This window comes from Gadus macrocephalus, chromosome 7 (genome assembly GCF_031168955.1).
Source record: "Gadus macrocephalus chromosome 7, ASM3116895v1".
In the NCBI taxonomy this organism is placed as follows: Eukaryota; Metazoa; Chordata; class Actinopteri; order Gadiformes; family Gadidae; genus Gadus; species Gadus macrocephalus.
Window position 1 is genome coordinate 27,654,942 of NC_082388.1, and position 27,840 is coordinate 27,682,781.

Below are 27,840 nucleotides of genomic sequence, written 5' to 3' on the forward strand. Positions count from 1 at the left end.
GTGAACCGACCCCTCCTAGGGTCCCCCCCCCCCCCACACATCAAGGAGTGAACCTACCCCTCCTAGGGTCCCCCCCCCCCCCACACATCAAGGAGTGAACCTACCCCTCCTAGGGTCCCCCCCCCCCCCCACATCAAGGAGTGATCCTACCCCTCCTAGGGTCCCCCCCCCCCCCACACATCAAGGAGTGATCCTACCCCTCCTAGGGTCCCCCCCCCCCCCCCACATCAAGGAGTGATCCTACCCCTCCTAGGGTCCCCCCCCCCCCACATCAAGGAGTGATCCTACCCCTCCTAGGGTCCCCCCCCCCCCCCCACATCAAGGAGTGATCCTACCCCTCCTAGGGTCCCCCCCCCCCCACATCAAGGAGTGAACCTACCCCTCCTAGGGTCCCCCCCCCCCCACATCAAGGAGTGATCCTACCCCTCCTAGGGTCCCCCCCCCCCCCACACATCAAGGAGTGATCCTACCCCTCCTAGGGTCGTCGTCCCCCCCACATCAAGGAGTGATCCTACCCCTCCTAGGGTCCCCCCCCCCCCGTAAAGGAGGAGTCATGGGTCCACCTCCTGGGGGAGGGTCTTCTGTCTGTACTTTATCTATTTCTGTTTCTAAATGTTTTTATCAATGTTTGTTTGATTCTTGTTTGTCTACCTAGAATAAACCCTAACCTTGTCTTGTTAATCTACTGAGGTAGAATCCGATCATTAGAAGTTAAGCGCTGGCAGATTTCACTGTTTAGTCATTTAACCTCACGATTGAGTAGTGGACAGAAGGTCTTCTAATGGATTTAAATTCTGTTGCTCTCCTAGAAACGTCTTAGTGTTGTCGGCTGGTCAGGGTACTGTAACTACCGTAGATTAATAAAGTCTTGCATCAGGATTGTAAGAAGAACTGGAGCGGGTTTGGTTCTTGAATGTTGGTATTTTATTTGTAGTGGGCGGCAAGTTGATTTAGAATGGAAATAAGTTGGTGCCTTTTTACTCTAGTGATCGTTTCATCAAATGTATGTACATTGAAGAATAAATGGTCAACTCTTTGTTATAAACAAGATTTATTTTTATTACAAAACGAAAGCAAACCGAACAAATTCACTGGAAAGCCAGGAGAATGAACTGCAACTTACTGCAGCGCAATGCACCTTAATGCACCTTACTGAACCTTACTGAACCTTAATGCACCTTGCTGAACCTTAATGCACCTTACTGAACCTTAATGCACCTTACTGAACCTTAATTCACCGTAATGCACCTTAATGCACCTTACTGCACAATAATGCATCTTACTGCACAATAATGCACCATAATGCACCTTTCTGAACCTTAATGCATCTTACTGCACCTTACTGAACCTTAATGCACATAAATGCACCTAAATGTACCTTACTGAACCTTACTGGCCTCTACTGGATGAAGGTGTTTTATGCTCGTTACAGTTTATGGAATTGTTATGTTACGGCTGGCTGTACAACTAATAACCCTCAAGAATGCTAAAAATATCATGACATAGAAAAATAAACACAATGTTGGTGGTGGTAAAAGGTGGGATTTATTAAATCTACACTAGAACTGTCAGTGTTTCCCAGCCAGAGGCCTGGCAGGAGGTTCTCTGCTTTCTCTTTCCTTCTGGAAGACGCTGGACTCTGGCCCGGCCGCACCCTGTCTTAAGATAAGATAGTGTGTCGGTTCATCACGTTCAGGGACCAGGGTGCCGACTGACTAACTCACTAACTACCACTACTCAGGGCTGAACAGGGTGCACTTTACACATCGTAAAGGTTTTAGGAGTAGTTAGGCTTATCGTGTTTGTTGAAGTACATGAACTTCAGTTTACCTCGAAATCAATGTAATGTATTAAAAATGACCTCACTTTGAGAAATTTTCCGTCGCTGGGTTGACCAGCAACATATAAACATCAGGGCCCAGTTTAAAGTAAAATGTAATCTGATCCGTATATGGAAAACCCATGTTCTGCTATCCAGGATCACCTGATCCATCTTAATTTTATGTCAATTTTTAAAGGAGCATTGGATTGGATCACTGATCCAAACGCCACTTTCAGGATAACCAATCCACCCTTCCGATGGGATCAGTATAATCCGTTTGTTTTGGATCAAATAGATCCCAAAGGGCAGGTTTGATCCAGATCAAATGTTAAATCTGATTTCATGATCTGATCCCAGTTCTGAATCCCTCTTTTGCTTTGAAAAACCCATTTCCAGGATTTGATCCAATCCGTGATCCGAAATCCCACTGGATTACTTTTGAAACCCTGGGCCCAGGTTCTTTGATATTTTGTTAGAATTCACGTGTAATATATGATATATACATCTATATAGATGTAAATATAGCTATTATTCCATAGCACTGAGCCCTAGAAAGTGAAAGAGGCTCCGAGGTCAACATGGATCATCGTCACGCTATTGTGATTTCTTGGCGTGTTTTCTTACTAGTCTTATCTCCCTTATTATTACACCACTACCATGATACCTAAACTGGAGTCCTAAACATGTTTTGGATCGTTGTCGTTTCTAGTGAGATATGCTGCTGTCACTTCTTCCTCCTAACCGTATCACAGACAACGGGCTGCGGGTAAAACAGTTTATTGTTTCCATAGTCCAGAGTCTTATTGCTTCATACTGTCAGCGCTCATATCTGTTTATATCCACCACTCTGCGCCCGTGTGCGTGTGAGAGAGAACGTGTGTGTGTTAGTGAGAGTGTGTGTATGAGACAGCAATAGTGGTGTGTGTGTGTGTGTGTGTGTGGTTGAGAATGTGTCTGTGTTTGTTAGATAAATATATATTTAAAATATATGTATGTGTGTGTTAAGAAAGAGAGCGAGAGAGAGAATGAGTGGGCAGCAAAGTGACCTCATCCTAATGGCAGTGGACTGGTCTAAAGCCATCATGTCATCATGTCATAATGTAATTCAGACAAGGCCACAAACATCACAAAGATTAATCAACCTCTGACTTCAACTGATTTTTCCTGATAGCGACTAAACAGCCGCTGCGATAACACAATTAATATTTAACAATTAAAGCTTTCGGGCTCCTGAGATACTGTAGAGGCGCGGCTGCCCCCCCCGCTGCCCCCCGCTCCCCGCCGCCGCCGCTATCAGGAAGTGGCCGAGGGGAGGGCCGGTTAAACATTGACCCGCTGGCTAACCATTAACCGCCGGCCGCCGCGGGCTTCTTAACGCGCGGCGCGGCCGTCCTCGGCACACTGAGCCCGGGTCCCCCTGCCAGGAGCAGCTCAGCCCAGCGCGGGAACGGGGGACTGGGGGGCCAGTCGGTATCAGCTGGGTGAGGGTGAGGGTGAGGGTCAGGGTGAGGGTGAGGGTGAGGGTGAGGGTTAGGGTGAGGGTGAGGGTTCCTGCCCTCGGAGGTTCCGGTCGGGAGTCGTCGACCGCCACACCCAGAGCCGACCTCCTGTGGAGCCAGCGGCCGCACCAGGTGAGTTAATGGCTTCTAGACCTCGTTAAGACTGGGGCTCGACCTCAGAGTCCTTCGTTAAGACGTCCTAAAGACGCCTTCGTTAAGCCTGGGGCTCGACCTCAGAGTCCTTCGTTAAGACGTCCTAAAGACGCCTTCGTTAAGCCTGGGGCTCGACCTCAGAGTCCTTCGTTAAGACGTCCTAAAGACGCCTTCGTTAAGCCTGGGGCTCGACCTCAGAGTCCTTCGTTAAGACTTCCTAAAGACGCCTTCGTTAAGACGGTTTGACGTCAGACGTTCCTGGGACGTTCATGAGGCTGAGAACGAGGCAGCCTGGGTTCAGACCCTTTGGCAGAAAGAGAAAAACGTTTAACGCTATGTTGTTACCAATGATGGATGGATTCGGAAGGGGAAATGTGTAAGTGAGTGTGTTACCACTGTGTTATCATTCATGACTCTCCTCTTCAAGGCTCAAGGCTCAAAGATTCTAGTTCACTACCAGGTCTAGGCTCCTAGTTAGGAGCCTTGACCGGGTAGTGAACTAGTAGGCTCCTAGTTAGGAGCCTAGGCCTAGTAGTGAACTAGTAGGCTCCTAGTGAGGAGCCTAGGCCTAGTAGTGAACGAGTAGGCTCCTAGTGAGGAGCCTAGGCCTAGTAGTGAACTAGTAGGCTCCTAGTGAGGAGCCTAGGCCTAGTAGTGAACTAGTAGGCTCCTAGTTAGGAGCCTAGGCCTAGTAGTGAACTAGTAGGCTCCTAGTGAGGAGCCTAGGCCTAGTAGTGAACTAGTAGGCTCCTAGTGAGGAGGCCTAGTAGTGAACTAGTAGGCTCCTAGTGAGGAGCCTAGGCCTAGTAGTGAACTAGTAGGCTCCTAGTGAGGAGCCTAGGCCTAGTAGTGAACTAGTAGGCTCCTAGTGAGGAGCCTAGGCCTAGTAGTGAACTAGTAGGCTCCTAGTTAGGAGCCTAGGCCGGGTAGTGAAGGCTCCTCTCTGGCAGCAGAGGGAGGCCTGAGGAGGACCCGGCCTCCTTCAGGCCTCCCTCCCTTCAGCATAAAGGAGTCTGTGTCTCCTTAGGAGCAGGGAGCCTTAACACCCACATTAGGCTGCTTAATGTCCCCCACCACACCCTGTGTGTGTGCGTGTGTGTGCGTGTCCACACACACTGAAACCTCCTCGTGTTGACAGCGCCATAAAGCCTTATCTGCTGGCCTTTGGCCCCAGAGGCCCTCGTAAACCCAGAGCAGGAAACGGGTCAAAGTCAGGGCTGCTCTGACACTTATCTCAGGCTCAAAGTGCACCTTATTTATGCTTTTATTGAGTTTTGATTTCTCTTATCCCCCCCCCCCCTCTCTCTCTCTCTCTCTCTCTCTCTCTCTCTCTCTCTCTCTCTCTCTCTCTCTTCATTCATTCCAGAAGTCTCTGAAGCTGGAGCCCCTCCCCCCCCAACCAGGACTGAGGGAGGAAGCCACGGTACACAGTGTCTGTTGTAACGTCAAGCAAGCTCGTACTTTCAGAGTAAATGTACTTAAATGATGTCATGTGAGTAGTGTTTGTAGTAACGTCAGAGTAGCTCGTATTTTCAAAGTAAAAGTCACGGCGCGGCTCCATGTGGGGGGGGGGGGGGTGTTGGAGGCCCATGGCGCTCACTGCCTGTAACAGCAACTCCATGTGGAAGCTCCTCCTTCCAGTGGAAGTGCTGCTACGTGCAGGGGGCGCCGCACTCACCTGGGGGCCCGGGGGCCCCTTCCTGTCGGCCCTCTGTGCTGATTGGTCCGTTATCTGCAGATGACCTCATCTGGAGATGATCCTCTGTGGCGGGAAAGGAGTGAGTGACACAACAGTGAGTGTTTGAGTGACGGCGTGTTTGAGTGACAGTGTGTTTGAGTGACAGTGTGTTTGAGTGACAGCGTGTGTTTGAGTGACAGACAGCGTGTGTTTGAGTGACAGCGTGTTTGAGTGACATTGTGTGTTTGAGTGACAGTGCGTGTTTGAGTGACAGCATGTGTTTGAGTGACAGCTTGTCGGGGCGCAGGGTGATGACCTATGAATTGACAGCCAGTCGTCCTCAAGTTGCCTGTCAGTTTTATAGGCCACTGCTGTGTAGGACCCCACTAACGACCGGTCGCCACGGCGATCCCCAGGAGCCAATCACGACGGGCGTCCATCTTGATGCAGTCACGAGTAAAAACAGTTTGAACTGTTAATGATATTATACTGGTTCTACTGGAGTCTCTGTACAGTGTACTGATATTATACTGGTTCTACTGGAGTCTCTGTACAGTGTACTGATATTACACTGGTTCTACTGGAGTCTCTGTACAGTGTACTGATATTATACTGGTTCTACTGGAGTCTCTGTACAGTGTACTGATATTATACTGGTTCTACTGGAGTCTCTGTACAGTGTACTGATATTATACTGGTTCTACTGGAGTCTCTGTACAGTGTACTGATATTATACTGGTTCTACTGGAGTCTCTGTACAGTGTACTGATATTACACTGGTTCTACTGGAGTCTCTGTACAGTGTACTGATATTACACTGGTTCTACTGGAGTCTCTGTACAGTGTACTGATATTATACTGGTTCTACTGGAGTCTCTGTACAGTGTACTGATATTATACTGGTTCTACTGGAGTCTCTGTACAGTGTACTGATATTATACTGGTTCTACTGGAGTCTCTGTACAGTGTACTGATATTATACTGGTTCTACTGGAGTCTCTGTACAGTGTACTGATATTATACTGGTTCTACTGGAGTCTCTGTACAGTGTACTGATATTACACTGGTTCTACTGGAGTCTCTGTACAGTGTACTGATATTATACTGGTTCTACTGGAGTCTCTGTACAGTGTACTGATATTATACTGGTTCTACTGGAGTCTCTGTACAGTGTACTGATATTATACTGGTTCTACTGGAGTCTCTGTACAGTGTACTGATATTATACTGGTTCTACTGGAGTCTCTGTACAGTGTACTGATATTATACTGGTTCTACTGGAGTCTCTGTACAGTGTACTGTATCTAATATTGTACTGGTTGTTATATTATTATATGTTCTATTGTACTACGGTCTATGCTGCTGAAATAAAGTAAAACAAGGCGGTCTTGTGTGTGGATGTGGTTTAAAGTGGAACACATTAAATCAGAGAAGAGTTATTATAAGTTACAACTAAGAGAGTAGCTAAAGTAATTAAGTAATAATAATAATAATAATACATTTAATTTAGAGGCGCCTTTCAAGACACCCAAGGTCACCTTACAGAGCATATAGTCATCATTCAAAACTATGTAAAACAGACTAGGAATAAAAGGAAAACAGAGGTTAAACATGAAGAATAATAATAATGAATAATTAATAATAGTTAGTTACTACTAGTTATGTTATATTATCGTAGGTAGGCCTATTCCAATACCATGCTACAGTAACAAAGACAATTAACAGCTGTGCAGATTACTTCCTCCAAAGATCTATAAACATGTAAAACATATCTTCATCAAGTAATAACACTTTTAACCATATCTACAACATATCAATAACACATCACCATGTTCCACCACCCCCCGGGGCCATCATGCTGTTCATGCATGAGTCATTCGTCATTTGAAATGGTTAATAATATTATGAGGTGTAAAACCCTGCTTGGTTATGTATGTGGTTTGTGACAACCATAGCCTACTGCAATATAGTATACAACTATACAAAAATAATTATTTTAATTTACTATATACTACTTTGAATGCACTCATTCCATAATACAGAGGCAAACTCTTTATCTAAAAACTATTAAAAAAATCCTGAAAGAGGATCCCACATTTCGCTGTTCGCGCAGTTGCGCAGGTGGGAATTTAATTTAGACTGTGACACATCAAAGCCAGTGAGCGCGCTATATATGATGACGAACACCTTCAGACCTTAAAAGAGAGGTTTGAGCGCTATTTTCCACTTGTGGCGTACATCGAGGACAATGACTGGATCCGAGACCCATTCAACCAGGAGTCCGAGTCCTCAAACGAGAAGCTCACTATGAAGGAGAAAGAGGAGAGCGCAGAGCTCCGTGCGGACCGCACGCTGAAACTGAAATTTAGTGAGCTCACACTCGATCAGTTTTGGTTGGTTTGTGCATCAGAATATCCAACCATCTCCCACCACGCTATCGACCAACTTCTTCATTTCCCCACCACCTACCTGTGTGAGTTGGCGTTCTCCACTCTTGTTTACATGAAGAACAAGACCAGGTCACGGCTCACTGTTGAGCAGGACTTGCGAGTGGCCCTCTCCTCCGTGCCACCAAGGATTAAAAAAATCTGTGCACCCCGACAGGCACATGTGTCCCACTGATTTGTTAGTAGGCAGAATATTTACAAAAAAAGCCTGATTCTAAATGTTAGTTATAATTTGTGGGTCAGATTCAGGACCATGCAGCTTTCTCATGGACAGTTCTCTGCTGAATTTCTGTTTCCTTTGCCTCACCTGTCTGGTTGAAATGGGTGTGTTTGATTAAGCCCAATTTGATAAAGTTTAAATATTTTTGTGATTTATTTTGTTGATAAATATTTCATGACTAGAATAGTTGTCTTTGTCACATCTTATTTGGCATTAGTAAATAATTATAAACTTAACAGATAAACAGATGATATTAGTGATAACACGTGTTATAAGGCTATTTTGCACAATAGGTGTGCCTTGAAATTTTTATTTGTCCTTTGGTGTGCCTTGGGCACAAAAAGTTTGGGAACCACTGCTCTAATGATCTATATAATATGTATATAATTTTGTATACACATCTTACTACAGTATATATATCTATAAATATGTACACACATATTTGTAGTTTGAATATGTTTTTGTAGTCTGTATATTTTTATCTATTTTTTTATTCTTATTACTGTACTATGCAGTATTCCCTTCGCCAGTCATCCAAAGCTGTAATCGCCCCCGTCCTGCCTCCTGGTGGCCGGGACCAGAACGGCACGTATAGCCCCTGGTGGCTGGGACTAGAACTGCACGTATGCCCCCCATGCTGCCCCCTGATGGCCGGGACCAGAACTGCACTTCTCACCCCTGGTGGCCGTGACCAGAACTGCACTTCTCCCCCATGCTTCCCCCTGGTTGCCGGGTCCAGAACTGCACTTCTCCCCCATGTTGCCCCCTAGTGGCCGCGAAGAGAACTGCACTTCCTCCGTCGCAGTGAAACGCGGTAAACTGATTCCCGGAGCAGAGCGCCTCCCCTAGTGCAGCATGGCGTCCAACAGCGCGATGTCTAACGGCAAAGAAGCAGCGAAGGTGAACGGCGAGCCGGTGCTGAAGCGGGCTCGGGACGGCCTCCACGAGCTGCTGCGCTCCCACAAGGAGCCGCGGAACAAAGTGACGGTGGTGCTGGGGGCGCAATGGGGCGACGAGGGCAAGGGGAAGGTGGTGGACCTGCTGGCCATGGACGCGGACATCGTGTGCCGGTGCCAGGTATGGAGACCCGACTCACATGTTAAGCCAAGAAAGGCTTTGGTCTTAATGCGTGTGCTTGTGCTTGTGTTGTGGAGTTGTGTGTCCAACGCGGTGTCCTCTACAGTCTTCGACATCTGCGGCTAGCGCTAGAAGCATAGTGTGTGTTTGTATATAAAAATGACCTTGCGGTCTCGCGAGAACAGGCGAGGGTACCCACGCGAGAGCTGTCCTTCACGCCATCCCAGAAATGTTTACGCACACACACACACACACACACACACACACACACACACACACACACACACACACACACACTTGTCTTGAGCAGTGTGGCTCCAGGATGTGGAGTTGTGTAACTACGGTGGGTGCGCCAGCGAGGCCAGTGTTGTTGTGCAGAAGGACGCACATTCCAGTCAAGTCCAGAACGGCCTGATGTGAAGACATCCCGCTCCTCTGCTGATGTAACTCAGACCAGAGCCGGAGCGGGACGGGGAGTAACTCGTACTGAGTTAGTGGAGAACAACTAAAACCCAATGATTGAAAAGAAAGAATTATTTTGTAGTCTTCTTTACATCACAGAGAAAAACGTTAAACAACAACAAAGTTTTTCCTGGGAAAAGGACTCAAATCCGAAGACGTCATAGAGGGGTCATGGCCTCAAGAGGCCTCTCTGGTACCGGACGGGGCCTGTCCTACAACGTGTTTCTCTCTCTGTGTGTGTGTGTGTGTGTGTGTGTGTGTGTGTGTGTGTGTGTGTGTGTGTGGGGGAGCGGGGGTTGGTTCTGGCGGCCATCTCGTGGCCTCCACGCTGAGATAACGACGTCTTAACCAACGAGTAGTCTGCCCGGGGCGGCCCGGTGGTGCTCTGCAGCTGACTGGCCTCTGTCTGTAGACTCTGTTATCTGGAGGTACCTTAGAGCCCTCCCCCCCCGGGCGGTGAGGGTTCCAGGCTCAGCTGGTTGAGGCGCCTGACGTCCATCTGTTCACCTTCAGGGTGACTCAAATAGTACATTCGTCAGAAGAAAGAGAAACAACAATATATCTCTGTCTGTAGACTCTGTACAGTAAGGAGGTTCATAGAACCAAGCGCTAACCATCACTAGGTTAACCCATTCCCCGTACACAACAGAGATAGGTAGGATAAGATGCTACATGACTAATTACTATACCTAAATACGACATACGATAAGTGCGTAGATTAAGTGCTTCGGGCGTGTTGGTGTGTGACTGGCCGTGTTGGCCCTGGCCGAGGCGTTGGGCCCTGCAGCCTCTGCCCTCCAGGCCCTGCAGCCTCCAGGCCCTGCAGCCTCCAGGCCCTGCAGCCTCCAGGCCCTGCAGCCTCTGCCCTCCAGGCCCTGCAGCCTCCAGGCCCTGCAGCCTCTGCCCTCCAGGCCCTGCAGCCTCTGCCCTCCAGGCCCTGCAGCCTCCAGGCCCTGCAGCCTCCAGGCCCTGCAGCCTCTGCAGCCTCCAGGCCCTGCAGCCTCTGCCCTCCAGGCCCTGCAGCCTCCAGGCCCTGCAGCCTCTGCCCTCCAGGCCCTGCAGCCTCCAGGCCCTCCAGCCTCCAGGCCCTGCAGCCTCCAGGCCCTGCAGCCTCCAGGCCCTCCAGGCTCCAGGCCCTGCAGCCTCTGCCCTCCAGGCCCTGCAGCCTCCAGGCCCTGCAGCCTCTGCCCTCCAGGCCAACGTCTTGAGTCTCGTGGTTCTCTGTATGGTTTGACTCCTGGCCCCCGCTCTGACGCTGCTCGCGTAGGAACCATGATGCGCGTTAATCAAGACGAACTGGATGCATGAAACATTATTCTAAACTTTTAAACTTTCTAAAGTTTAAAGTTTCTTCTGCAGGGCATCAAGAGGGCCGTGTGTTGGGGCTGAAGCTACGCTAACATGAAGCTAAGCTCAATGTGCTTTGAATGCATCAAGAGGGCCCTGTGGAGGCTAAAGCTGACATGACGCTAGTGCTAAGCTGCTGTGTTTGTGCGCAGGGCGGGAACAACGCGGGCCACACGGTGGTGGTGGACTCGGTGGAGTACGACTTCCACCTGCTGCCCAGCGGCGTCCTCAACAAGAAGGCCCTCTCCTTCATCGGTAGGCTCCTCCCACCGTCACCACGCGACGCGCCAACACATCCAACATGTCCGTCCGTTGAGCCGTCTGATTGAAGCGTGTTTTTCTGTAACCTAGGTAACGGCGTGGTGATCCACCTACCAGGGCTGTTTGATGAGGCGGAGAAGAACCTGCAGAAAGGCAAAGGTACGAGACGTTCAGACCGGCCTGGTAGTCTGCTGAAGAGCCTTCTTAGAGGCTGGCTCAGAGCCTAGAGGCTGGCTCAGAGTCGGAGTCTGGTTCAGAGTCTGGTTCAGAGTCTGGTTCAGAGTCTGGTTCAGAGTCTGGTTCAGAGTCTGGTTCAGAGTCTGGTTCAGAGTCTGGTTCAGAGTCTGGTTCAGAGTCTGGTTCAGAGTCTGGTTCAGAGTCTGGTTCAGAGTCTGGGTCAGAGTCTGGGTCAGAGTCTGGTTCAGAGGGAAAATGGCATCGTATCTGCTCCAGCTTGTATCTACGGTGTATCTACTGTGTATCTACTCTAGCTTGTATCTAGTATGTATCTAGCTCTCTGATCCGTGCTGTGGACTCCAGTATCTAGTGTGTATCTAGTGTGTATCTAGTGTGTATCTAGTGTGTATCTAGTGTGTATCCAGCGTGTATCTAGTGTGTATCTAGTCCTCTGATGGTGTTGTGGTCCTCAGGTCTCCAGGGTTGGGAGGAGAGGCTGAAGATCTCCGACCGCGCTCACATCGGTGAGTCCAGGGTCGTCTGATGGATCAATGCTTAATAATCTATTGATTATTCAGAGGTGTTGTGTGCCATTTTGAAAGTGATTGATGATCTAGAGCAGGGGTTCTCAAACTTTTGACCGCTGAGGGCCAATTTAGGAACCCAATATTTGACTGAGGGCCGCCAAAGGAGGCGGGAAACGCCGTCAGCATCCCAGTGGTGAAGAAAAGCATTGCACCGTGGACCTCTGGGAGGGAGGCCAAGTGAGGTCTAAATCACAAAACTGAGGTTCATTCTTTCAAAGTAATGTACAGTCGGTTTAAAACTAACAAATAACAGGATTTAATAGAAAGATAGAGAGAGTCGACTTTTCTCTTTATATATATTTATATTTTTGTTTATATAAAAAAAATGTTACTGGCAATGATGGAAAAGTATAACAAAATGGGGAACGACTTCACGTGACAAATGAAGAAAGAGGGAACAGAAATGGTTTGCTTTGCAAATCAAAACATTATCTTACACACGTGGGGAACCACCATCAACCAGTTCTTAAAATTCTTATTTTTGCACAAGGGCTTTCATAAGTGCGCCATAAGCTAAATCACCATTTTGTTACCTTATTAAGCAATAGATAGTAATTTAACTGATTCTAATTAATTTATTTAAATGGAGGGCACTCTGGGTTAGATGTCGGGCTGACAACCTGCCTGGAGTTTTGGTTTGGATTGTGGAGATTCACCGTGCTCTCAATCGTGGTGAGGTTCAATATGGACCGTTCTTCCTAGACGGATATGTCCCGAGTACAAACACAGCCTACGAATTTGCAGGGTGCTTTTATCATGGTAGGGAACATTGCTACAACACGGGCCATCAATGGCGAGTCTACACGGGGGCCCACAGGGGCCAGTGCCCCTTTAGACATGTCCGTGGCCCCCCGTGATGACCAAATAAAATAACTGATTTTACTGATTTTACGGGACTAATTTGACGCAACGTTCTACACGGGTAACTTAGAGCGGCTTACCCAAACACTGTGCTGCTGCTTCTCGTTAAATGAGAGCTCAGCGACTACTCTTGGAGAAAGAGCCACGATTTCTCCTGTTGCAAGAGTCGAAGCTAAGTAAAACGATTTCATTTCTTAAGTGACTTGCTGTTCTTATAGCAGCTGTCATGAAAGGAGGAAAGAACAGAACAGGGAAGTTTCCTTTGCGCTCTTTAGACTTTGCAAGATTGCTGCAACCCTTCCTGTCAGCTCAGCCTCTTGGGAACACAGTTTCTCCACACTGAAACTGATAAAATAAATAGGAAATGGCACATCGTTTTGCACTTTGTTGTCACTCTGGAGTACAAAACAAATGTTTATAAGACTTTGATGATTTAGTATCCCCAAGAGGGGTTCTCAATGTTTTGACAGCTGAGGGCCAATTTAGGAACCCAAAATTGAGGGTCGGCAAACGTCAGCATCCCATTGGTGAAAAAAAGCATTGCACCGTGGACCGCTGGGAGGGAGGTCAAGTGAGGTCTAAATCACAAAACTGAGGTTCATCCTTTCAAAGTAATGTACAGTCGGATTAAAACGAACAAATAACAGGATTTAATTGAAAGCTAGAGATAGTCGACTTTTCTCTTTATATTTATTTAATTTTTGTTAAAATTAATTTAAATTTTTTATTTTTTATTTTACTTAGATCTATGGTCAATGCGGGCCGCCAGGAATGTTTCTGCGGGCCACCGTTGGCCCGCGGGCCGAACTCTTTGAAAACCAATGATCTAGAGGTTTAAGGTGTAATTTAATACTGTATTGAATATTGAGAAGTCTTTAATAAGCTATTTATTAATGAGGTGTTTTATCATTTTATTTATTACTGATAGATGTCGGGTGTTATCATATACAGTATTGATTGTGTTGTTATTATGTACAGTATTGATTATTGAGGGGTTATTGACTGTGCTCGTCCTGCAGTGTTCAACTTCCACCAGGCGGTAGACGGGATCCAGGAGCAGCAGAGACAGCAGCAGGGCGGCAAGAAGTGAGGCCCCGCCCCCAGCGATCAGACGCACCCACTACCACGTCAGGCTCCTCCCCCAGTAGTCAGACACACCCACTACCACGTCAGGCTCCTCCCCCAGAAGTCAGACACACCCACTACCACGTCAGGCTCCTCCCCCAGCAGTCAGACACACCCACTACCATGTCAGGCTCCTCCCCCAGAAGTCAGACTCGCCCACTACCACGTCAGGCTCCTCCCCTAGCGATCAGACACACCCACTACCAAGTCAGGCTCCTCCCCCAGCGATCAGACACACCCACATCCGGATCTGTTTTCAATGTTAACGTGTGTGTGTGTGTGTGTGTGTGTGTGTGTGTGTGTGTGTGTGTGTGTGTGTGTGTGTGTGTGTGTGTGTGTGTGTGTGTGTGTGTGTGTGTGTGTGTGTGTGTGTGTGTGTGTGTGTTTCATCAGTCTGGGGACGACCAAGAAGGGCATAGGCCCCGCCTACTCCTCCAAGGCGGCCCGTAACGGCCTCCGGATCTGCGACCTGGTGTCAGACTTCCCCGTGTTCGAGGAGAAGTAAGCGGCTCTTCATCAACTGCATTGTGGGCGACGGGGGGGAGCGTTGCATTGTGGGGGCGGGGCGCAGCTTTGCATTGTGGGGGACTATACTGCTGGTGATGTCAGCGGCGGCCACAGGTCTCCGGTTCTGGTTCCGACCGGTCGTCCGTCAGTCTGGGTTTTATCAGCGGGTTCCAGAGGTGAAACTAGTTTCCACGGTGATCCGGTAGCGGTCATGTCCTCGCCGACGGCGTTCCCACGTGAACGGGATCTATTTTGTTGAGCCGGGTTGCCATGGAGACGCAGCGCTGGGCTGACCCCTGGGCTGACCTCCGGGCTGACCTCTGGTTGACCTCGGGGCTGACCTCTGTGCTGACCTCTGGCTGACCTCTAGACTTCATACTGACTGTCGATACAAACCGGTTCTGATTGGCTGCCCGGCCTCAGGCGTGATTAGTTGCTCTATTTCCTGTTGTAGCTCCTAATGGCCGCCTGTCGTAGTCTCTGTTGGTGACGACCTTCACCCCCTAACTCCCCCCCCCCCCCCCCCCCCCCCCAGGTTCCGCGTGCTGGCAGACCACTTCCTCACGATGTACCCCACCCTGAACCTGGACGTGGAGGGGGAGCTGGCGCAGCTCAAGGTGAGCCCCCCCCCCCCCCCAGGCCGTACCACTAGACCCACTCTGTACCCCTGGAGATGAGCCCCCCCCCCCCCCAGGCCGTACCACTAGACCCACTCTGTACCCCTGGAGATGAGCCCCCCCCCCAGGCCGTACCACTAGACCCACTCAGTACCCCTGGAGATGAGCCCCCCCCCCCCCCCAGGCCGTACCACTAGACCCACTCAGTACCCCTGGAGGTGAGTCCCCCCCCCCCCCCCCAGGCCGTACCACTAGACCCACTCTGTACCCCTGGAGGTGAGCCCCCCCTCCAGGCCGTACCACTAGACCCACTCAGTACCCCTGGAGGTGAGCCCCCCCCCCCCAGGCCGTACCACTAGACCCACTCTGTACCCCTGGAGGTGAGCCCTCCCCCCCCCCCAGGCCGTACCACTAGACCCACTCTGTACCCCTGGAGGTGAGCCCCCCCCCCCCCCCCAGGCCGTACCACTAGACCCACTCTGTACCCCTGGAGGTGAGCCCCCCCTCCCCCCCCCAGGCCGTACCACTAGACCCACTCTGTACCCCTGGAGGTGAGCCCCCCCCCCCCCAGGCCGTACCACTAGACCCACTCTGTACCCCTGGAGGTGAGCCCCCCCCCCCCCCCAGGCCGTACCACTAGACCCACTCTGTACCCCTGGAGGTGAGTCGTCCCCCCCCCCCCCAGGCCGTACCACTAGACCCACTCTGTACCCCTGGAGGTGAGTCCCCCCCCCCCCCAGGCCGTACCACTAGACCCACTCTGTACCCCTGGAGGTGAGTCCCCCCCCCCCCCCAGGCCGTACCACTAGACCCACTCTGTACCCCTGGAGATATTCCATCAGTAATCAGCCGTTGAGTTAGAACAGTCATCACCACATTCACAATGTCTGGACTGTATTTCTGATTAGCTGAATGCTAGCTTTATTGAAGAAAACAGCCTTTCTTTCAACAATAAGGACATTTCTAAGTGACCTCAAACCTTTGAACGGTAGTGTATATAATGTATAATAAATAGAATATATAATAAATCAACATCGTGCAATTCAAGGTACTCAGAGACTTTATGAAGGGAGCCTATGAGTGGGTTCTAAACCAGCGTGTGTGTGTGTGTGTGTGTGTGTGTGTGTGTGTGTTCTAAGACAGCGTGTGTGTGTTCTAAGAGAGAGTGTGTTGTAAACCAGCGTGTGTGTGTGTGTGTGTTCTAAAGGTACGAACACACCAAACGCGTAACCCGCATAAGATTTACGCGCGTAACGCAGCTAAAATGTTGCTTGATCATTGTGTGTCACAAAAATGGTTCAACGCGCCTAACGCGCCAGTGGCTGCGCTGGATTTAGGAGTCCGAGGTAGGAAACCCAAACGCCGCCGTGTTTGGGTGATAGAGTTTAGATCGGGTTAGATTAAATAATCTCGGATATGAATAACAATAATCGGGTTAAATAACTTCACATGGTGTGTCTGGTGTGTTTCCAGCATTCTTAGTGTTGATCAGCAGAGAAATAGTCCGCCAAGACGTTGAGGTTGCTTAGCAATCAGAGACTCTGTCCATGCAAGTGAACGGAGCGTTCCCTCTTCGTCATAACTATCAAACCAAACATCCTTCACATTCACCGAGCGAACATTATGAAAGTAAAATGCACATTTCTCGCTAAAAATGTTTCCATAAACGCATTTAATGGCGTAACTATGTTACTATTTCCACCCAGAATAATGAAAGATGTCCGCCGTATGCTTCTGTGCAAGCGTCACTACTCTCTGCAGGGACGTCGGGTCAAGCTCCACGCTGATTGGCTATCGCGGCTAAGCATCACGCGTTGGAGCGTTGAAAGTTCAATTTTTTGAACTCCGGGCGGAGGCGCGTTAGGTGCGTATATACGCAGCTCATATGCGGCTAACGCGGCTAAAATGTTGCTTTAGCGCATGTAGCGCATCTACGCAGCTCATACGCGCGTAAACCAATGGTTCCCTATGGAAAAATGGCCCATTTTATACCCGTCTTACGCGGGGAACGCGGTTGGTGTGGCCGTACCTTAAGACAGCGTGTGTGTGTTCTAAGAGTGTGAGTGGGCGTGGTCTAAAGCGACCCTGTGAGTGGGCGTGGTCTAAAGCGACCCTGTGAGTGGGTGTGGTCTAAAGCGACCCTGTGAGTGGGCGTGGTCTAAAGAGACCCTGTGAGTGGGCGTGGTCTAAAGCGACCCTGTGAGAGGGTGTGGTCTAAAGCGACCCTGTGAGAGGGTGTGGTCTAAAGCGACCCTGTGAGTGGGCGTGGTCTAAAGCGACCCTGTGAGTGGGTGTGGTCTAAAGCGACCCTGTGAGTGGGCGTGGTCTAAAGCGACCCTGTGAGTGGGCGTGGTCTAAAGCGACCCTGTGAGTGGGCGTGGTCTAAAGCCAGCTTGTGTGCAGAGCTACGTGGTCCGGCTGCGCCCCCTGGTGACGGACGGCGTGTACTTCATGCACCAAGCTCTGACCGGGCCCAGCAAGAAGATCCTGGTGGAGGGGGCCAACGCAGCCCTGCTCGACATCGACTTCGGTGAGCGGCTCCATGCATTAATATTAATCATACGTATTGATCCCCAGGGACGTCTATGTACTAATATTAATCATACGTATTGATCCCCAGGGACGTCCATGTACTAATATTAATCATACGTATTGATCCCCAGGGACGTCTATGTACTAATATTAATCATACGTATTGATCCCCAGGGACGTCTATGTACTAATATTAATCATACGTATTGATCCCAAGGGACGTCCATGTACTAATATTAATCATACGTATTGATCCCAAGGGACGTCTATGTACTAATATTAATCATACGTATTGATCCCCAGGGACGTCCATGTACTAATATTAATCATACGTATTGATCCCCAGGGACGTCTATGTACTAATATTAATCATACGTATTGATCCCAAGGGACGTCTATGTACTAATATTAATCATACGTATTGATCCCCAGGGACGTCCATGTACTAATATTAATCATACGTATTGATCCCCAGGGACGTCTATGTACTAATATTAATCATACGTATTGATCCCAAGGGACGTCTATGTACTAATATTAATCATACGTATTGATCCCAAGGGACGTCTATGTGCTAATATTAATAATCATATGTATTGATCCCCTCTGACCTACCCCTTTGTGACGGCTCCATGTATTATTAATATTAATAATCCTATGTATTGATCTCCAGGGACGTCTATGTATTAGTAATAATCATGTGTATTAGGGCTGCAACTAACGATTATTTTAATATTCGATTAATCTGTGAATTGGATAAAAAAAGAAACATTTGTAATTGCCGCATTTTTATTCAAAAACGGAACAATACTTCAAATTCACAGTGCAGACTCCAACGTCCCGGTACTATTAAAAGTAATATTAAATGATAGAAAAAAATAAAAAACATAACTGGGATAACACAAAAAAAACATACAATGTATGATACATTTATATATACAGTATATAAGGGATGTCCATGGTTAACCGGTCAACCGATAAGATCTTTAGCCGGTAAATACTAACGGTTAAAAATAAATTAAATCATCTTAATTTCTCTCAGATGAGATGATCATTTTTATTGATATGGATACCATTTTCGAGACTCCTTAACGCTCTAAGTCTTTATTGATACCACTGTTGATACTTTTCTATTATTTTGTTGAAATATAACTTGTATTATTGCTTTAATTGCTGATAAGATGATCATAGCTCAAGATAGGACGTTAAACAGGTCATAATTCCATCTTTACTATCTATTTAATATTGCTGGGTAAACATGTTTTCGCCAAAATCTCATATTTTGCATTTGACCACATCAATCATATTACCGAGCCGACCTGAACACATCACATTTCACACGGTTTGCTACTTTTTTTTAAGCTAACTATCTCTATATTCTGCCGATTTTAACATGGATTTAAAAACTGCATCACTATTTTTAACTGACGGGACTTTCTACACCGTCCGGTTGTGTGATTTGTACCGCTGCTTTGAATGACTGTTCCGAGCCCGTCTGCACGCCGTCTGCAGCAAATTTGTTGCCAACGCTTTTAGTAATCGATTTTTATCTATTTTATCAATTTGTTGTTGTAGCCCTAATGTGTATTGATCCCAGGGACAGCTATGTATTGATATTAATAATCCTGTGTATTGATCCAGGGACAGCTATGTATTAATAATAATAATCCTGTGTATTGATCCAGGGACAGCTATGTATTAATAATAATAATCCTGTGTATTGATCCCAGGGACAGCTATGTATTAATAATAATAATCCTGTGTATTGATCCCAGGGACAGCTATGTATTAATAATAATAATCCTGTGTATTGATCCAGGGACAGCTATGTATTAATAATAATAATCCTGTGTATTGATCCAGGGACAGCTATGTATTAATAATAATAATCCTGTGTATTGATCCCAGGGACAGCTATGTATTAATAATAATAATCCTGTGTATTGATCCAGGGACAGCTATGTATTAATAATAATAATCCTGTGTATTGATCCAGGGACAGCTATGTATTAATAATAATAATCCTGTGTATTGATCCCAGGGACAGCTATGTATTAATAATAATAATCCTGTGTATTGATCCAGGGACAGCTATGTATTAATAATAATAATCGTGTGCATTGATCCAGGGACAGCTATGTATTAATAATAATAATCGTGTGCATTGATCCAGGGACGGCTATGCATTAATAATAATCGTGTGTATTGATCCAGGGACGGCTATGCATTAATAATCGTGTGTATTGATCCAGGGACGGCTATGCATTAATAATCGTGTGTATTGATCCAGGGACCTACCCCTTTGTGACGTCCTCTAACTGCACGGTGGGCGGGGTCTGCACGGGGCTGGGCGTGCCCCCCTGCCACGTGGGGCGTGTCTACGGCGTGGTGAAGGCCTACACCACCAGGGTGGGGGTGGGGGCCTTCCCCACCGAGCAGGACAACGTGAGTACCACCTCACCCTCCTGCAGTACTACTGCAGTACTACTGCAGTAGTACTGCACTGATGACGTCCTCACTGCACATTAATGTGTACATTACTGCTGCGTAACGCCCCCCCCCCCCCCCCCCCCTCCCTGAGGCAGCAGGGCCGCTGGGTCTCTCGGCCGGCGGCTCCAATGGATCACAGTATTGATTACTAATCGGTATCAGTCCGCTGTCAGCCGACCGTATCAGGACCCCCGGAGCTCAGTGCTGCTGCTGGGGCCCCCCCTGAGGGCCCCCCTGAGGGCCCCCCTGAGGGCCCCCCTGAGGGCCCCCCTGAGGGCCCCCCTGAGGGCCCCCCTGAGGGCCCCCCTGAGGGCCCCCCTGAGGGCCCTGTGTCCCCCCCCCCCCCCCCCCCCGTGTGTTGGTTCTGCCCCCCCCCTGACGCCCCCTGTGCCCCCCCCCCCCCCCCCCCTCAGGTTACGGGGGAGCTGCTGCAGTCCCGGGGCCGGGAGGTGGGCGTGACCACGGGCAGGAAGCGGCGGTGCGGCTGGCTGGACCTCATCCTGGTCCGATACGCCCACATGGTCAACGGCTTCAGCGCGTAAGGACCAATCACAGGCCGCGCTCCTACGGGGGCGGAGCTAACCTCGGAACCCTGGATCAGAACCAACGGGTCCGAATTAGTTAGTGGAGAGGGCGGGACTTCCTGTTACATTGGTTTGATTGGGGAGGGCGGGTCATTCTGTTTCATGGGACAAGAGGGAAGAGGGCGGGACCTTCAGTTATAGGGGTTTAGAGGAGAAGGCGGGACTTTCCGTTCCATTGGTTAGGAGCCCCAGTGTAGTAGTTGACCCCCAGCCCTCTCCCACCTCACTTCCTGCGGGCTAGATGATGGATGCTCTCTCCTTCCTGTCCAGAATCGCTCTGACGAAGCTGGACATCCTGGACACGCTCGAGGAGATCAAGGTGGGCATCATGTACAAGGTGGACGGGGAGGTCCTGCCCAGCTTCCCCGGTAGGTGGACCCTCACTCACTCACTCACTCACTCACTCACTCACTCACTCACTCACTCACTCACTCACTCACTCACTCACTCACTCACTCACTCACTCACTCACTCACTCACTCACTCACTCACTCACTCACTCACTCACTCACATAGACTCACTCACATAGACTCACTCACACCGTCACTGGGTGGACTGTTGTGTTACCCGGTGTGTTAACGTGTGTGTGTGTGTTAACGTGTGTGTAACGTGTGTGTGTGTGTAATGTGTGTGTGTGTGTTAACGTGTGTGTAACGTGTGTGTGTGTAACGTGTGTGTGTGTGTTAACGTGTGTGTAACGTGTGTGTGTAACGTGTGTGTGTGTAACGTGTGTGTGTGTGTGTTTACCCGGTGCCTCAGCCAACATGGACGTGCTGACGCGCGTGAAGGTGGACTATAAGACGCTCCCCGGCTGGTGCTGCAGCACGGAGGGGGTCCGCAGCATGGAGGACCTGCCCCCCCAGGCCCGGGACTACGTCCACTTCATAGAGGACTTCCTACAGGTCCCAGGTAGAGCTCGACAGTCCTCCCAGCCTTCATACCACAGATACTCGACTCTCAAGGGTCTGCAGCGTGTTTACCAACTCTTTATACCACAGATACTCGACTCTCTAGGGTCTGCAGCGTGTTTACCAACTCTTTATACCACAGATACTCGACTCTCTAGGGTCTGCAGCGTGTTTACCAACTCTTTATACCACAGATACTCTACTCTCTAGGGCAGGGATGGGCAACTCACTCAGTGGCCGCGGCCTCACTCAGTCAGGCCCGCACATAATAATAATAAAAAAAAAAATAATAATAATAATAATAATAATTCGAGTTACAGAAAACTCGGTCAAGAAAGATGAGAAGAATTCATAGAATTCGAAGGCAAACCCATGCGTCTAGTTTGCTTAGAAGCGATATCATTCATTAAAGATATCCACTTAAGTCACCACTACAACTACTACAACTGCAATGAATATCATGCTTGTTGGGTTTGAGTTCATTGAGTTGTTGCACTTAATGTTGGGCCACCGTCAGTTTTTTGACTTCATTGAATGATGTTGTATGTGAGCCCTTTGCACTGATAAAAATACTGACCATTCATGTGGCTGTTTGAGCGTGGAAAACATGAAATTAATGTATGTTGGTTCAATTAACATACCGTACATGGGTTATGATTCTGGATGATTTTTTAGGTAGTGGCCATCCCCAAAATGCACCAGAATACAGGAAATCATATCTACCAAATTCAAAATTGTGTAGCTTCTCTCAGCTCACGTTTAGTTGAAGTGTGCAGTCATGTGGCCCTCCGATGGTTATGATGAAAAATGTGGCCCTCTTTATCATGAAAGTTGCCCATCCCTGCTCTAGGGTCTGCAGCGTGTTTACCAGCTCTTTATACCACAGATACTCGACTCTCTAGGGTCTGCAGCGTGTTTACCAGCTCTTTATACCACAGATACTCGACTCTCTAGGGTCTGCAGCGTGTTTACCAGCTCTTTATACCACAGATACTCGACTCTCTAGGGTCTGCAGCGTGTTTACCAGCTCTTTATACCACAGATACTCTACTCTCTAGGGTCTGCAGCGTGTTTACCAGCTCTTTATACCACAGATACTCGACTCTCTAGGGTCTGCAGCGTGTTTACCAGCTCTTTATACCACAGATACTCGACTCTCTAGGGTCTGCAGCGTGTTTACCAGCTCTTTATACCACAGATACTCTACTCTCTAGGGTCTGCAGTGTGTTTACCAGCTCTTTATACCACAGATATTCGACTCTCTAGGGTCTGCAGCGTGTTTACCAGCTCTTTATACCACAGATACTCTACTCTCTCGGGTCTGCAGCGTGTTTACCAGCTCTTTATACCACAGATACTCGACTCTCTAGGGTCTGCAGCGTGTTTACCAGCTCTTTATACCACAGATACTCGACTCTCTAGGGTCTGCAGCGTGTTTACCAGCTCTTTATACCACAGATACTCGACTCTCTAGGGTCTGCAGCGTGTTTACCAGCTCTTTATACCACAGATACTCTACTCTCTAGGGTCTGCAGCGTGTTTACCAGCTCTTTATACCACAGATACTCGACTCTCTAGGGTCTGCAGCGTGTTTACCAGCTCTTTATACCACAGATACTCGACTCTCTAGGGTCTGCAGCGTGTTTACCAGCTCTTTATACCACAGATACTCGACTCTCTAGGGTCTGCAGCGTGTTTACCAGCTCTTTATACCACAGATACTCTACTCTCTAGGGTCTGCAGCGTGTTTACCAGCTCTTTATACCACAGATACTCTACTCTCTAGGGTCTGCAGCGTGTTTACCAGCTCTTTATACCACAGATACTCGACTCTCTAGGGTCTGCAGCGTGTTTACCAGCTCTTTATACCACAGATACCCTACTCTCTAGGGTCTGCAGCGTGTTTACCAGCTCTTTATACCACAGATACTCTACTCTCTAGGGTCTGCAGCGTGTTTACCAGCTCTTTATACCACAGATACTCTACTCTCTAGGGTCTGCAGCGTGTTTACCAGCTCTTTATACCACAGATACTCGACTCTCTAGGGTCTGCAGCGTGTTTACCAGCTCTTTATACCACAGATACTCGACTCTCTAGGGTCTGCAGCGTGTTTACCAGCTCTTTATACCACAGATACTCGACTCTCTAGGGTCTGCAGCGTGTTTACCAGCTCTTTATACCACAGATACTCTACTCTCTAGGGTCTGCAGCGTGTTTACCAGCTCTCGTTTTGAAGACCAATCACCGCCCATCGTTTCATTGGGAATAGCGGCGGTCTATACTTCCAACATAAAGTGTACATATTTATAATTAGAAATTCGTCCCAGCCTTTATACCACAGATACTTTCGGGTCTATAGCATATAACCGCGTTGTCTGATTACAGTTTAATGTAACAGTAAGCTGACAACATCCTAATTAACACCGCAACTGTTAATGAACCACACAGAGATAACCATGGCAACCAGTCAAACAAATGTTCTCTTTGCGATCATTCTGCTCGGTGTGTTGATGAACAAATAATCCCCCTGTAGCGCGACTGCGGTCCACTTTAAAATAAAGTAACAAATTCATTAATTAATAAAGAAACGGTTAACCGTGTACACAAAACAACAAAGGGGTCGTGTGACGTTTACACCCCTAGTTGGTACGTCTGTGTACGTCTGTCTAGGTTTGTGAGTCCCTGTCTGTATTTGTGTACCTGTGAGTCTAACTCTAGCTGTGTGTGTTTGTGTGTGTGTCTGTCTGTCTAGCGATGTGAGTGTCTATATGTATGTCTGTGTGTGTGTGTGTGTGTGTGTCTAGCGGTGTGTCTGTTTGCGCTTCTAGCGGTGTGTGTGTGTGTGTGCGGCGCGCATGTAGCTGTGTGTGTGTGTGTGTGTGTGTGTGCGTCTAGCTGTGTGTGTGTGTGTGTGTCTAGCTGTGTGCTTGTGTGCATCTAGCTGTGTGTGCGTGTGTGTGTGTGTGTGTCTAGCTGTGTGTGAGTGACAGCTTGTTGCTCTAATGTAACTAAACCACTCCGGTCTTTCAGGAAGAAGCCGCTCATGTTTCATCTTTCTGCGTTTTTTTTTTATTTCCTGTTTTTTTCTTTCTTCTTCTTCAGTTAAATGGGTCGGCGTCGGAAAGTCCCGGGAGAGCATGATCAAGCTGTTCTGATTGGTGGTTCCTCTGAACCAATGGGACGGCCGGAGGCGGATCAGACCACAGACTGCCCAGGCGCTCGCCTTCACTTTTAGTTGTTTTCGACATTTCCGGTAATTCTTCCAATTTGTGTAATTTAAGATGGATTCACGATACATTGGGTATTTATTAGAGTCTTTTAAAGCGGAGGTGAACTTCAGTTGGTCTGGACGTTGTTTCTGAGGGTTTAGTCTGAACATTTAAGACTTGGAGACGTAGGGTTTATAACGGACTAGAGATCATTTTACATCTTTATACTACTGGAAGTACACATTGTTCGGTTCATTTGGATCCTGTTTTTAATCAACTACACTATTGGTGCAGTGTGAGGGACAATAATAAAGTTATAAAATAACAAAAGAAGATGAACCAGATTATTTTTCTTGTTTTTGAAATGTTAATTGATGGTCCATCCTGTAAATGACCACAGCGCCACTAGTGACCAGCAGCAGAGCCCCCCTGTCCCTGGGGCTCTCGACCCCTGCCCTGTGACCAGGCAGGGGTCGAGAGCCAGCGGGTCCTTCTGGGTCAGGGGGGGGTCAGAGGTCGCCGTGACATTTGTTGGTTTCAATAGTTCCTGTTTCCCATGCTCTTCCATTTCATTGTGATTCACTGACTGTTACTGCTGTTAATAAATGTCTTCATTTGACCTTCGTGCCTCTGGGTGAGTTTGTTTACCAGCCTTACCAACTCTTCTACCAATCGTGGAGAGCTACAGAGATTTGATACGTGTGTAGTTACACGTGCCGATGGAGTTGTCCGATGTGTGAGGGGGAGGAGTCACGATGAGCCATGTCCGAGTGGATCCAGTTGTGGCCTCACAAGTGGGAGTGGCCTTCCTGGCAGACTGTACCAACTGGTGGCTTGGCGCATGTCTCGTTCGCTGTGGACCCTTCCGCTGGTGATGTCACAACTGGAAGGATTTAAAATGGCTTCTTAAGGCTGGTGAGCGGTAGTAACATAGGTGCCCTTTCTCAAAGAAACGTATTACGGTCTTAATATCTTAACGATCATGAACCTCAGCCCCACCTTAGCGTAGTCGTGTAAACGGCCTATCGGGTGAAAACGACACAATATTTGATCAGATGTGCCTTTCGTTTAGACGGCGACAGCGTTTTCGGTGCTTGAAAACGCAAAAAAGGGAAACCACTTTTTTTACCGTTGTGTTTCCGCCTAAAGGGTTAACGACGCAGAAGTGCTCTCATCTTCCCACGCTGGCTCTCGTCACGTACGCATTATGTCACATCCTGTGCAGTACAGGCAAGCAAGCCACCTGCCATGCATACTGCATAGAATTTCACACACACCGTATGCACGCAGATTTCCCCTAAAAAAAGTCTAAACACGGAATAAAAAGTGAGAACTTAACGCCAAAATTGGGTTTATCTGTCTTGATCATCCGTCTAAATTGAGCCTTAAACTGAAATATTTTATTGAATAAACACACACACACACACACACACACACACACACACACACAGCTGCTGTTTCCTCCCGTCTCCTTCAGTATGTCCCCCCCCCCCCTCCTTCAGTATGTCGTCCCCCCCCCTCCTTCAGTATGTCGTCCCCCTCCTTCAGTATGTCGTCCCCCCCCCCCCTCCTTCAGTATGTCGTCGTCCCCCCCTCCTTCAGTATGTCCCCCCCCCCTCCTTCAGTATGTCCCCCCCCCCCTCCTTCAGTATGTCCCCCCCCCCTCCTTCAGTATGTTCCCCCCCCCCCCCCCCTCCTTCAGTATGTTCCCCCCCCCCCCCCCTCCTTCAGTATGTCCCCCCCCCCCCCCTCCTTCAGTATGTCGTCGTCCCCTCCTTCAGTATGTCCCCCCCCCCCTCCTTCAGTATGTCCCCCCCCCCCCCCCCCCCTCCTTCAGTATGTCCCCCCCCCCTCCTTCAGTATGTCTCCCCCCCCCCCCTCCTTCAGTATGTCCCCCCCCCCCTCCATGGTGAAAGCCTTGTACAGGAATGTGATTAACGGGCAGAATGGATTCTAACCGGATCATTACAAGCTGTGAAGCCGCTCAGTGGTTCTTCTACTGGTGTTAGCGATGTCACCGCTCAGAACCTGTTCCTGAACAAATATCTTGCTAATATTTGAATCTTATTCAGCCAATGGGCTTCTGGCGTGGGGCGACGTTAGTTTGGTGGGAGTGGGGTTTGACCTTTCACACCGGGCTTGACCTTTCCCCCGTCTGCACCTTTATGTACTGGGATTCAGTTTATTTCATGGAGCCGTCCAAGTTGGCCTTTGCGCAAAACATTTGTACGGGTGTTGATCAGGCGTTAGTTAAACCATCTCTGGTTCAGCTTCACAGCCTCTGCTCCTCCTCTCCTCTAATGCTACACAGATGTGTACTTTATACACCGCGGAGGCCTCTTTACACCTCCGCACTGTAACATCAGATAGATGCACCTCACAGCCTCTGTTCCTCCTTTCCTCTGTAATACTGTTGCTTTACCAGAGAACATCAATACGGTGTTTCTCCCACATATTCCCGTAGCTCTAAAGTGCCTCTTTAGTGGCCTGAACTGCACACGTCTGCAAAGCCTCAGTGTGCGGCCGAAGGAACTCCGGCGTCATCACAAACGAGGCTTCATGAATGTGAGATGAGTTAATTGAAAAAAAAAAAAAAGAAGAATTCTCCTCATAATCGAAGTCCAGTCATCAGACGCTCACTCATCTCCCCGCCGCCCAAGCGTCCGGTCTCTGTGATCGCAGACCTGTCGCATTTCACCTCCTGTCGCCTTACTCCTCCTGAAGCCTTACTCCTCCTGAAGCCTTACTCCTCCTGAAGCCTTACTCCTCCAGTCGCCTTACTCCTCCTGTCGCCTTACTCCTCCTCAAGCCTTACTCCTCCTCAAGCCTTACTCCTCCTCAAGCCTTACTCCTCCTCAAGCCTTACTCCTCCTCAAGCCTTACTCCTCCTCAAGCCTTACTCCTCCTGAAGCCTTACTCCTCCTCAAGCCTTCACGTTTCTGGCGCTGGTGCGACGGTTAACTGCTGAACTAACTCTCTCTCCCTGTGGATTCAGGCTCCCTAGAAAAACGTTGAAGCAACCGGTGAAGGAAGAGCCAGAGGAAAAAGTAAGGAGCCTTTATTGTGTGTGTGTGTGTGTGTGTGTGTGTGTGTGTGTGTGTGTGTGTCTCTTTGGAAATAAGTGGATCCGTGTGCGATGATTATAAAGGAATAGTCTGAACTGATTGATCGCAGGTTTTAAATGTACATTTAATACCAGGATTTCCATAAATAATGTGGCTGAAGATGTGGTTATTAAAGAACCAGTATGACGACTGATGGATGTGGAGATCTTT

The 27,840-nt window shown here is 48.6% G+C and overlaps 2 protein-coding genes and 1 long non-coding RNA gene across 4 annotated transcripts in view; 2 read left to right on the forward strand and 1 right to left on the reverse strand.

Annotated features, from left to right (window-relative positions):
• The first annotated feature begins 3,351 nt into the window (after window positions 1–3,351).
• LOC132462140 (uncharacterized) lies at window positions 3,352–6,538 on the forward strand. Its single transcript, XR_009526727.1, has 2 exons — window positions 3,352–5,626; window positions 5,668–6,538. It is a non-coding gene; the product is annotated as an uncharacterized LOC132462140 (long non-coding RNA).
• Window positions 6,539–8,590: 2,052 nt separating this feature from the next.
• adssl (adenylosuccinate synthase, like) lies at window positions 8,591–25,184 on the forward strand. Its single transcript, XM_060057769.1, has 13 exons — window positions 8,591–8,896; window positions 10,858–10,960; window positions 11,057–11,125; window positions 11,617–11,667; window positions 13,611–13,677; window positions 14,110–14,217; window positions 14,759–14,840; window positions 17,244–17,370; window positions 19,663–19,817; window positions 20,276–20,400; window positions 20,717–20,814; window positions 21,207–21,356; window positions 24,459–25,184. Exons 1-13 carry the CDS (start codon window positions 8,675–8,677, stop codon window positions 24,509–24,511), a joined length of 1,410 nt encoding a protein of 469 aa, XP_059913752.1. The 5' UTR covers window positions 8,591–8,674; the 3' UTR covers window positions 24,512–25,184.
• Window positions 9,198–27,840, reverse strand: part of LOC132462155 (uncharacterized) — a 306,161-nt gene continuing 287,518 nt past the window's right edge. For both annotated transcript variants that reach the window (XM_060057771.1, XM_060057772.1), the window contains one exon: window positions 9,198–9,211. The gene's annotated coding sequence lies outside the window, so the exon portion shown is untranslated. The remainder of the gene's footprint in view (window positions 9,212–27,840) is intronic.